The following is a 12,801-nucleotide window of genomic DNA, read 5'->3' on the forward strand; positions in this document are numbered from 1 at the left end:
AATAATAATAATAATAATAATAATAATAATAATAATAATAATAATAATAATAGGTTTACATCTGGTCCTTTGTGAGTGGACCCTGAAATGTATTTATTTTCCTTCTTTGGTCTTTCTACTCCTTCTCCCTACAATTCCTTGCCTTTAGTTTGGGCCTCAAACTTACAAGTCCTTTTCTCTCTCCTTGAACCAAAGATGATGATAAAGATAAAACAACAACAACAACAACAACAACTCATGAATCAAAGATGATGATGATGATAAATAATAACAACAACTACAACAACTCATCATGAAACAAAGATTATAAAACAATAATAATAATCAGGATTTGATGCCCAAAGATGATGCTGATGATAAATAATAATAATAACTCATCATGAAACAAAGATTATGATTATAAAATAATAATAATAATAATAATAATAATAATAATGCGTCATGAACCAGGGGGGATGATGATGATGATGATGATGATGATGATGATGATGATGATGATGATAAAATAACAACAACAACAACAATCATCACCATCACCTAAAATAATATTAATAATAATAATAATAAGGGAAGAAAAAGAGACCCATAACTTTGATGCCCAAATTAAAGGCAAGGAATTGAGGAGTGATGGAGTAGAAAGACCTAAGAGGAAAATACATTTCAGTGTCCATTGTTGCTCACCATTTTCACTTCATTTGTGGGATGCTTTAAAAGTGCTTTAATCTCTCTTTCATGCTGAAATTAGCCCCGGTGCGATAAACTCCCAGGAGAGCCTCCAGTTTTAGAGGCAGTATACCTTGGTATAAGGGACTACAGCGAGAAAGGAGAGTCAGTGTGGTGTAGTGCTTTGAGCATTGGCTTGGGACCCTGAGAGACCAGGGTTCGAATTCCAGCCATGGAAACCCACTGGGCCACATCCTCTCTCAGCCTCAGAGGATGGCAATGGCAAAAGAAGAGACTTGCCAAGAAAACCCCTTAGGGTTGCCATAAGTTAGAAATACCTTGAAGGTATAGAATAACAAAGACAGGCCTCAAATGATAAAAATCCCCAAACACATGCATCAGGCTGGAAACAAGGCACTGGATTAATGTTTTAGCAGGGCACCAGGTTGGGGTGGCATTGTAATAAAATCCTTGGAAGGCGGGACTGTGAGGAATGTTGTCTGTTGGCCCAAAGACTAATCCTCACACACATTTTGCAAGGGTAGGGTTGTATAGTTCAGTGGTTGCATGCGCAGGTCTTTGCAAATTGCTTTGTTGCTCTCTTTAACGGCACACCATTTGGTGCAAAGGGGTGGCAGGAGGCAGCTGTACCACTTGGTCATTCGATCATCGCAGCGTTGACAGATGTGTTTGTGAGAGAATGCAAGGATGCTTTTGTGAGCTCTATGGAAGCTTTGGGATGTGGCACACACACCCAGCTGCACTTCCCTGAGAGTTTAGAGCTGTGCCGGCCTTCCAAATGGGCAACCCAAAGCATGGCAACTATATGTTGTTGTTGTGTGCCTTCAAGTTGTTGCCAATTTATGGCGGCCCTAAGGAGATCCTATCATGGGGTGTTCTTGGTTTCTTCAGAGGGGATCTGCCTTTGCCATCCTCTGAGGCTGAGAGAGTGTGACTGGTCGCCCAATGTCTTTGCACGGCTGAGTTAGGATTCGAATTCCCTTTCCATTAACAGTGCTCAAAAGACCTTGGAGTTCCTTGGAGCACTGAAGACGTACCTCTGCCATACAAGTTCTCTCAGGTCTAAAAAGAAATAACCCAGTTTGAGATCACTTTCACTGCCCTGGCTCAGTGGGATTTGTAGTCTATTGTGGCACCAGAACTCTCTGGCAGAGAAGGTTACTTGTCTCACAAAGCTACAGTTCCCAGAAAAACATGGTGCCGGGTTAGTAAAATGTGTCTCAAACTGGGATTATTTCTGCAACGTGTTTTGGACCACTCAGTTTTGGACCACTTCGGCTACCATGGCTCCAGCCTACCGAAACATGGGATTTGTAGTTTTGATGAGGTGCTTAGAATCAGAGTGCTAGAGAGAAGGCTGAGCAAACTACAACTCCCAGGATTCTGTGGAATGGAACTTTGGCAATTAAAGAGGTCTGAATCTGATAGAACTGCATGGCACAAGTATAGTCTGAATCTTATATGACTGGTCCACTGTGAGAACAGCTGGATTTGTTTGAACACACTTAATGCAGTGGCTTGTTTCTAGTGATGATTTGTGCTTGTAACCATGCTGGCGGATGGGGATTCTGGGAGTTGTTGCCCAAGAAGTTCTTCTGGTGCCGCATTGGTCAGGTATGAATGCAGCAATCCTTCTCCGTTCCACATTCTCGGTATTTAAGGGTAGACTTCTCTTGCACATGGATGCTCTGTTTCATGGTTGTAGCTAGCAGGTGTACAAGAGGCCTCTCCTTATCTAAAAACTGCCACTACATCTTGCAGTAGTAAATTCTGAGTACTGTTCAAAGCCTTTCTGACTTATGGTGACCCTAAGGCAGCCCTGTCACTGGACTTCTTTGGCACAATTTGTTCAGAGGAGGGTTTGTTATTCCCTTCCTCTTAGGCTGAGAGAGTGTGACTTGGCCATAATCACCCAGTTGGGTTTCTTTGGACTAATGGGAAATCGAACCCTGGTCTTCCACAGTCCTTGTCCAACATTCGAACCATGCCACCAGCCCCGAATCTCAAGGGGTGACTTGGTAGGATGTAGAAATGAGGGCTAGGTTCAGGTGGCAAGAAACTGGTACAGCCAATAGACGTATTGTGGCCGCCACATAAAGACTGGTTTAAATCAATCCGTGGAGGAGCGGATGTTTCTGTGTGGTTAACGCTTTGTAAATGAGGCTTCGTAAATGACGGCTTAAGGCTGCACCGCATTTCTGGTGGGTTTCCTCCACGCTTGTGCAAAGACAGAAAATGCAAAATAAATATATAAAAGCCCATTTTCTTGCTTATTTCTATAGACGGTGGCTAGCAACAATCCAAAGCAACAATAAAACATAGTAAGGGTAAGGAAACAAAGTACTGCGATGAACCAGAAAAAAAGGGGCACCTCTAGAAGAAAATTGGATTGCAGTATTGCCTCTTTGGACTCTTGAAATGCAGGCTTCCTTAGTTATGTTTCCCTGCAATAATGTAAAGGGGGATCTTTTGGTCGTGAATGGTTTCTTTAACATCTCTTAGCAATGTGGATGATGGTCCAAGCAGTCTTTTAGGCTCGGTCGTCACTCTTCTTTGCCAGGTTTAAGCACTGCGCGGGTCTCTTGTTTAGCCACAAAGTTGTCCTGAATAAACATAGCTAGTCCATAGAGTCTCTTATGAGTAATAAGGTAGGACTCGGCTTGTCGCCGCTCCACGTATCCTAGGAGTTTTGGCATTAAAGAGAGATTAAAGTGCGTTTAAAGCATCCCGCAAATAAAGCGAAAATGACAAATTATTGCGTGAATGATTATCACACGCAATCGCACAGATAAAGTGATATAGGAAATGCATTGTCGCTGAGTTCCAAAAAGTAAAAAGAGACGCGTTAATGCTTTTTTGTGACCACTTTAATGGCAGGTTTTGTGCAACGGCGTGTGAAATACTTTTGCGTAATTATGTGGTTTTTCCAGGATATTCATGGGATAAACTCCTAATCTTGTGTGATAAACGCCATAGAGTTGGAAAGGACCTTATAGTCGCTTAGTCTAATCCTTTCGCCACGCAGAAATTCACATCCAAAATGCCCCTTTGTTTAGAGTCCACTGCCTTCTGAAGTTCTCTATTCCACCGTCAAACAGCTCTTACCATCATCATGTTCTTCCTAATGTTTAGGTGGATTCTCTTTTCTGAATCCGTTGGCTTGTATCCTAGCCTCCGGAGCAGCAGAAGACAAGCCCGCTCCGTCTTGTAAGGTGACATCCCTTCAGATATTTATGGTTGTCACATTCCCTATCAATCTTTTCTTCCGCATGCTTTCTTCTCCGATCGTACAGAACTAAACATGCCTTTTTGCCATCAAGTGCCTCCTCCGACAAAAGACACAGCCGGTGACACCTCCATAACCAGGTACAATTTTACAACGTATGCATTTGCTCATGAAAGGGAGAGATAAACCTCGGTTGTTTTTTGAAGGCGAATATTCAAAAATAGAAGCTTGCATTGCAATGTGCCCAGTTCTATGCATGGTCCATTGGTTTTATCTGGACTGGATTTAACATTTAGTGGATGAGACCCATGTCCTCTATTTATTCATTCATTTCCCACCTTTCAACACTGAGTTAGCTAACAACGTATTTTAAACCATATAGATGGAAACTATACAAAAGGTTCAATAAAAGTTATTCATTTCTATCCACCTTTCTCTAAACATTGAGATCAGCATTGAGACTCACAATATATTTGGAGCAATACAATGGAAACTATACAAAAGTTTCAATAAAAGTCATTTATTTATATCCCACTTTTCTCTCAACGATGAGACTCCAGGGAGCGAACAATGTATTTGAAACGATCGAGATGGGAACTATACGAAAGTTTCCACCCAAGTATAAGTACCCAAGTTACTTGAAAAATAAAGAAAGTTAAACACATCAAACATGAAAAACATTAATGTTCAATTAAAAGACGACAAACGAACCTTGAAAAGAGTGCCACACAGCAATGGAAGCCCATCTCAATGTGTTCATAAAAGCCGGAACAAACATGAAAAAGAGAGCAAAGACGGGGCCCCATTGGCTTCCCTTGGGAAGGAGTTGCAAGGCCTGGGAGCAGCCACCAAGGAGGCCCTCTCCCTTCTTCTCACTCACCCTTTCTCTGCAAAGTTTTTCGGTTTCTTCTCTCATCCACCAAAAGTTTCCAAAGCTAGCTTCTTTGACCCCGCGGAAAGATTTATGGGCCAGTCAAGCGGGGCTGTGTCTTTTCACTCCTTCACCCCAAGTCAGTTGACAGCTCTGTCATTAAGAGCAAAAAGGTGGCCAGGAGAGAGGAATTGCCCACTTTAGGAACCCCCCCAAAATCCATTTGCTCATTGAAAGGAAATGCTCTGGATTTTTTCACCCACCCCTTTCAGCTTTTCAACTCGGACGACCGGGAACGTCCCTTTTCTGCCCGATTGAGCTTTTCAACGAACGGTTAAATATTTGCCTCACGGAATAGTTATATAAAGTTCACTTTTCAACTGTAAAGAAAATATATATTTCCCCAAAAAAAGGCTACTAAAGGATATGAACTTTAGAAAACAGCTGACCCTGATTTCCTAGAATGAAATGATCAGGCGGAGTAGGGCTCTCGTCTTGAACCCATCTAAGGCTAAGCTTTCGGGTTCGGACTGTGCCACCCCATAAATCCTAATTCAAAGGTGGACAGAAACCAGCCGAAACGCAAGTTAGGAAATATAAAAAACATGTTGCCTTCTGTCCCTAGCAGTGCAGCCTGTCACAGATTCGGACACTGGTTTCAAAAAGCGTTACTGGAGGAAACAGCCAAAAAAAAAGGGTTTCCCTTCCTTTTGCCATCGACTTGCATCTTACAGTTTGAAACGTTCCCCCATTCTTAAAGCAAATCTGTTTTTCCCACCCTTGTCGACATTAAAAGTACTCAGACTGCATTCTTCCCCCTTTGCAACAAACACCCTCCAGTCCCTCCCCAAATCCCTGGTTACAGCTGGCCATGGTTTTAATTTGCAATTTTTCTCTTTCAAAGGAGAGGAGTGGGCATGGGATTTCTTTTTTGCAGGATTTTGCCTTCCCCGATTCCTTTTTCCTCCTCTTTTGGTTTTGTTTTGTTTTACATAGGGGATCTTAAAAAGTCCGGTGGAGACGCTCACTTAACAGTTGCACCGTGCTGGGCCTCTGCTAGAAATATTTGTGTAACATATGGTGCGTGAACTTGTATAGTGTATGGCTGGGAACACTCTGTCTTTCTAGCTATCCATCCAAATCTGGGGGGTGGATTAGTGGAAAAAGAAGGGGGAGGACGGAGGGGAGGACCTTCGCTGGTTGGATCTTGGAAGTTCAGAGACATCCATCACAGAAGAGGATGGAGGTGGGTCTCCATCCTGTGATCCTAGGAGGAATGGTTTTACGAAGCGCATACGGATTTGGGCCTCCAAGGGATGTCTCCTGTTCAGTGGCGTCACTATGGGAGTGCGGGAGGTGCGCTGACACCCGAAAGGAAAGTGACACCAATGCTCTTCAAATGCTTACCTTTTGGCAGAAATGGGCTCTGGCATTCATCTGCTTCCCTTTAAAATATTTTAAGTGACAGTGGGAGTGGGGTTTAAGGAGAAGCCAACAGGATCCTGGGATTTGTAGTTTCGCGAGGCACCGGCATGCTTTGGCAGAGGAGGCAAAAGACCTTGTCAAACTACAACTCCCAGGATTCCATAGGATGGAGCTACAGCACTTAAAATGCTGTCAAACTGAATATTTCAATGGCGTAGGTGCATCCAAACAACAACAAGAAGTTCGACAAAGTAAACAGAGAAGATGAGCAGTAAAGAACTTTGAGCCATTAGAGATGGGATATAATTTTAGATACTTTGACTCATTTTAAGATAATCAAAATGGATATATATATATATATATATATATGCGCAAGATTTAAGCTGCAAGGATAGTAGGGATGTGCAATTAAAATGAGTGGCCACCAAATTGTCTCAAATGTGTCCTTTTCTGTGTGTCCTCATGCTTCTTTGATTCTTGGGTTTAAACACTAGGAATTGAGGCGTCCTCTTCCAGTTTTCCATGAACACCTGTAATTTCCCCTTCCCTATTGAATGGCCCATGGAGATCCCCAACCAGCTATCCTTCCTCATCAGTTGATGTTGATGTTACTACAGTTTGAGAGATGCAAAAATCACAGGCACCTTGCACCTAGCTGCCCTGGTTTCTCAACTAAGCTGCAATGTTGGCTTGCGTCTGTGCCAGACTCTAAGCCTCTCCTCTTCTTTGCAGGCACCCCTTGTTCCCGTTGCTGGCCCTGGTCTTTGAAAAATGTGAACTGGCAACTTGCTCTCCCCGGGATACGTCTGGCTCTTATCCAGGAGGAGACGTCTGTTCGTCGGATTCCTTCAATGAAGACATTGCCGTCTTTGCCAAACAGGTCAGTTTTGGGAGAACGGAGCTGGGGATAAGCTGGAGGGCTCAGCAGTGGAAGAATGCTTGGTGGTAGTCTGGAACAAGAGGTTAAGCTAGCCTTGCAAATAAATCTTCTAAGTCACTCGACTGTATATTTCCTAGGCTACCTGACCTGCTCATACTTGCTTAACTCATGGGTGACCTTTACAAATAAGTTAATAAAAGAGTCCATTTCCGCTAAGTATCCTGGACTGGTCGCCTGGAGGCAAATTTTGACTCGCCAGAGGTGAAGAACAGTGGCTGTTTGGTCTCTTGATAAAGACTTTGATCCTTTCAGAATATCAGAGGTTGGGTTCGTAGTAATGGATAAACATTTCCCCTTGTTGCAAGGAGATTTGCCTACAATAATTTGCTCTAGAGGTGTGTAGCAAGAGATATACCCCCATGATTTTTTTCCCTTGCATCATAGACTGAATGATGTCAGGGATGAGTCTGAAGACTTGGGGCAGGAGCCTATGATACCTTGACATTATCTGGTCCTCTGGATTTCATGGGGGAGAACGGCCCAGTCTCCACAACCACCTCCTTAGTCCCCATATATGTGTGTGTGTGTGTGTGAACATATCTCCATACCCTTTTAGCAACAGGGTGCTGTGCAGGTGTGAGCATATGATGTAACATCATGATCAGAATTTTCTTGGTGACCTATGCTGGCCTCACCATCCATTATGCCACTGTATGCACTTTCTGAGATCATTGCAGAAGGAGGTATTTAGTACCACTTTCCACAATAACCCTATCTTTGCAAATGATTGGGTTGAGCTGCTCTCTCACAGCGAATCAGTGGCTGGATGTGTATGTTATCCATCTAGTTGCACATTTGCAGCTGAAAAAATGGAAGAGTCATTGACTCCTTGGTGCTCTGGTACTTCTTGGACTTCTGACCATACGCTCCACTGTACAACTGAACTTAATGTAGATCCTATGTTTGAAAAGACATGTTTAAAAGTGTTCCCTTTCCTGCCTTTAAGTTGATGTCTTAGTACATTATTTTTTCTTCCACCCCTCTGTATCCAGGCAGTAAATATTGCTAAATGTTTCATACTTACTGGACTTACTAGGAGGGAAAACATTGCAGTCAGATCGGTTCTCAATGCAAGGATTCCATTTAATCAATGGCTCCATAAAATAGATCCTCAGCTATTGTTGGACTTCATTTCCCAGAGGGGGCATTCAGCATTGGTAGTGGTCAGGGATTCTGGACTTTGGAGGACAGAAGCTTAAGAATCACTTGTATTAAAGTACCTTGTATTTAAACAAAATGATCTCAACTCTTTTAAGAGCCAGAACATCCAAAGGCCCATCACTTTTTAAAATGAAGTAGTAAAATAAAATAAAATTGAAATTGTTATGGTCAATTTACTGAAACATCTTGTTTCAGAGGACAGGGTAGTGAAGCAATGAAAGAAGAGGACTAGGATGATGGTCTAAATAGGGATGACCCCAGATGTTTTTCTGCTTCCAAACTTTCCCTAAAAGCATCTGTTTTTCTGCTTCCAACAGCATTCTCCTGATCTTGGTGCCTCCTGGCCTCTTGCACTACAACTTCCATCATTTATGCACATGCTGGTTGGGGATGATAGGGGCTACAGTGAGCACCTCAGGAAAGGATGGGCTTGTGGAAGGTTGGCCTATAGTCTATAATGTATATTTGCCTGTGTGATAGATTTATCACATCTCTGATGACTTGGAGGCAAGGATTTTAGGAAGCTGTTGTATCCCAACAAACCAAAAAGGAACTTTTCCAAAGCGGATTCAGTACTTTCTGCAGATCGAATGGCTATGAATCTATTGAAGCACCTTACTCTCTCTCTCTCTCTCTCTCTCTCTGCTGAAAAACATTCAGCCACTGAGTGCCTCGATCTTCATACCTGTATGTAAACTCCGAAGTCTTGAAGAAATAATGTCTGGAGTTATTAAATGCTAAACGCTTCTCGGGATGATCAAACAGAGCGACATTTACGGCTTAGCCCATCAAGTCGCTCAAGCAGGAAGACCAAGCACCAAGTATTAAAATATGTGATACGTTAATCGTATGGAATGGGGGAGATAAAGTTCCTCTCTCAGCAATTCAGGTTGGAGTAGTGGCACTGATATATCCTGCTACCTTTGTGCCTCGTGATACCAAGTGTTGCCAAATTCAGTTTGGAATGGAGTGTAAGCATGCCATCCAACTGTTCCGATTTGGCAGTGACAGTCCCATTTAATCCTCTGCCATCCCACTTCCTCAGCTCCTGTTAAAATGTCCCGGTTTCTCTCTTCTACTCCCGCTTTGCCCTCAGCTTACTTCAGTTGCTGTAAACATCGTTCAAGGTGCAAAAGTGGTTCTCACTTGGCTAACTCAGGAGGGAGAAGAGGAGTGGAAGGAGCAGAACCTTGCCCTTCCCTGTAGGCTCAGGCAAAAGCAAACGGCTGCAGCTTCTCCTTTGCTTGTCTGTTCTTATTGTAATTTTTGCCCTCTTGACCACACTCTGATGTTCCCTGGCTACACATGTCCCAGTTTTCATCTGTGAAATGTTGGAGGATAGAAGTAAGCTTTGCTGATGACACCGAGGGCACTTCTGAGCAGATGCTGTGCTTGTATGCGTCTTCATATTTAACAGTAATGGTAATGGATGGGAAATGTCATTTGCCTTCCCTCCGTGAGTAAGCAAAATGAATAAAACCTTTCCTTCCCCTGTTGATTCCCCCCTTAAAAATGAACTTTTCCAAACTTTGGCCAAAAATGGGCTCTACTCCTCCACCTTCAGCCAAGTCCAAAGGGCCTATCCATCTACCAAAAAGTTGAATTCTTAGAATTGGGGATGCTCTTATCATAGCCTCAAGAATGAAGGGATTGATGTTGGAGACCTGACTGGGTCTGTTCAGTGCGCTGCAATGATTTAGCACCGGGATTTCCGTACAAGAGGAGACATATGGTGGAAAACTGGCCTTGGGAGGCGGGAGGAGAAATGTGGAGGAATTCGAAAAGCGCAGGGGGCTACCGGAGGGAGAGACAGGGAGGATGCAAACCCTTTAAAGTGAAATATACATTCTCCTGCCAGCTGGAACTCTCCAGGGAACGAGAGAGTCGCATTTTTTGTTCTTAACTTTACAGTTTCTGGGAAATGAGAGAAACAGATTTTTCAACGATGCGCATCTTATACTTCCCTCTGTCATGTTTTTGTCCCCCCTACTAACGCTCCTTCTGTTTTCTTCTGTTCCTCCCTCCCCACTCCCAAAATGTCTATTTTTAGGTTAGGACAGAAAAGCCTTTATTTTCTTCCAATCCTGAGCTGGATAACTTGGTAAGGATGCCGCCTTTACTTTCCTATCTTTTTATTTTTTGAAAACAAGTTTCAGCTGCCAATAAAGTGGAAACACAAAACAGAACACCTGAACCTCGTTCCTTGTGGATCTGACATCCTTTTCTGTTTCATAAGGGACTGGGGAGGTCTTTCTGTCTCTTTTTTGTAACTTTCTCCCCCATTCCTATCTGTGTGCACAAAATACCTCATTTGCCTCACTTTTCCCAACGTAACATATATACTCCACTATAATTTGAGGACAAGATTTGGGGCCAGAATTATGGATTTTGCAAAGGCCCATGGATAAGTCAAGGGTAAAATCTAGAGGCATATAGAAAAGGATCTAAAGGATGAAGCAAAGCAAAACAATGTCAAAGAACTTACAAAATTCCAGCAGACTTTGTGCTTCGTCTTAAGGTTGGATGGATGAGAGACCAGAGGGGGCCAGTGCTTCCAAGACAGATTAAACTCTTGCTTTTCACCAGGGGATGGTTCCTTCTTTTAGATAAGAGTTAACATACAGTACTTGCATTGACCCATGGATAAGTTGAATCAGGTTTTTGGGGTATACTGGCAGCCGGTGGGAGCGAAAGCTGTGTGATACCCATCCCTGCAAATCTCAGAATACCATTTTAACCCACCATAGGCAAGGTGCTCAGACTGAGCATCCCTATCTCAGCAAGAAAGGGATGAAAACAGCAACCTTATTTTGTTGGGCTGTTGAGTAGACTTTTCTCCTAAGGCTAAATTCTAATGGTTCAGGTGATAATGGAGATATCTGGAGAATGGCCACCACATATTTGAAACTGGCCTTTTTCAAAGATCAGATCCAGTCTGAACCTGCAAAACCCTCTTGGCCGTGTTGTTCTGCTAGTGATGTCTTTGCAATACCCTCTAACTGTGTCCCAGTTTGGCAGGGATGGTCCCAGTTAAGCTGCTGCTTTCCTGCCTTTTCAGCTGCTTTTAAAATGTCCCGGGTTTTCTCTCCTCCTCCCACTTTCCCCCTTTGTCCCCAGATTACTTTCTTTGCTGCAAACTGAGTTCGAAGTGCAAAGAGAGTTTGCACTGGATTAACTCAGCTTCCCTTCCTTTTCTCAGAACAGAAATCCTAAGGTTCTTCTGCTTAGAATAGTAACTTTGTGCCTTCTTCCTCATTCATAACTTTAACCCTCTTGTTGCCTGGCCTCCCCACTTTTGACCACACCTTTCAATCTTGCTCAACCACATGCACCTGGTTTTAATTTGTTCATAATGATAATGATAAATAATAATAATTATTATTTTATTTCTTTCCCACCTCTCTTCAAGGCTTGAGGTGGGGTATAATATGTTAAAATACAAAATACAGTTTGTTAAACGTTAGTAGGTATGTCATTGGATCTATAATCATAGAACTGGAAGGAGACTCACTGATCATGAAATGTGGCTTTTACAGGATCTCCAGCTAAAGCTTTTCCAGCATGTAGCTGTCCTTCTTTTGAAGATGTCCAGAGAACATCTTCTAGACAATTGGTTCCATTGTCAAACTGCTCTTACTGTCAAGACGTCCCTTCAAAAGTCCTCATGAATTATCTGATAGCTTTGCCACTTTCCCCAACTGGCCAGGACAAAATGGTGGCAGATCTGGCAAGGACAGCTCCCAGAAACCATGCTAGGAACAATTATGATCAGAGGTTGCATCCTCTCATAGAATCATAGCATCATAGAGTTGGAAGAGACTGCAAGGGCTATCCAGTCCAACTCCCTGCCATGCAGGAAATCTAAATCAAAGCATCCCCATTGACAGATAGCCATCACATATTTATTTATAGTATTTATACACCACTCTTCAACCACAAAGGCTCTCACAAAGCCCCCATCCCTTTTGGATCACAACTGCTACAATCTCCTGGCCAGGAGATGATGAGGATGAGGATGAGGATGAGGATGATTTTGGGGAATTACGGTCCCCAAAATAGGTTCTTTAAGCTCTGTCTGAGACAATGAGACTTGCAGCCTAACACATCTGGAGGGTACCAGTGTTTGGAAAGCTTCAGGTCCTGAATGCTGCCAAATTGCCAGGAATCATAAGAAGGTGTAGTTTATCACACACATGGGGTGACATAGAGGCATAACATGTGTATATAACTGTGGTTTACTGATGCGTATGACCCTTTTTGGATGGGGTGCATGGAGTTATTCTCTAGCCTATTTCACCCCATCCAAAATCTCTCCTCATTGGTAACTTTTGCCATCCTGACCACACTCTGATGTTACTTGGCCAGGGATGCCCCAATTTTTACCTGCAAAATAACTGGAGGATATGTATCCAAGGAGGCTTATGAAAAAAAGGGAAATGGTACTCTTTCTAAATTCATGATGACATTAAACATTTTTCTTCTTCTTTACAATTT

At 42.8% G+C, this 12,801-nt stretch overlaps 1 protein-coding gene across 4 annotated transcripts in view; it reads left to right on the forward strand.

Annotated features, from left to right (window-relative positions):
- The window catches only part of LOC121917575 (homeobox protein meis3-B-like), an 86,155-nt gene that overhangs the window by 52,233 nt on the left and 21,121 nt on the right, over positions 1-12,801 (forward strand). For 2 of the 4 annotated variants that reach the window (XM_042443646.1, XM_042443645.1), the window contains 2 exons: positions 6,939-7,086; positions 10,358-10,408. In XM_042443646.1, coding sequence (XP_042299580.1) covers positions 6,939-7,086; positions 10,358-10,408 — 199 coding nt within the window. Of the gene's footprint in view, positions 1-3,663; positions 4,051-6,938; positions 7,087-10,357; positions 10,409-12,801 lie in introns of those variants that run through there. The other 2 variants (XM_042443648.1, XM_042443647.1) reach the window with 2 other exon arrangements.

This window comes from Sceloporus undulatus, unplaced genomic scaffold (assembly GCF_019175285.1).
Source record: "Sceloporus undulatus isolate JIND9_A2432 ecotype Alabama unplaced genomic scaffold, SceUnd_v1.1 scaffold_24, whole genome shotgun sequence".
In the NCBI taxonomy this organism is placed as follows: domain Eukaryota; kingdom Metazoa; phylum Chordata; class Lepidosauria; order Squamata; family Phrynosomatidae; genus Sceloporus; species Sceloporus undulatus.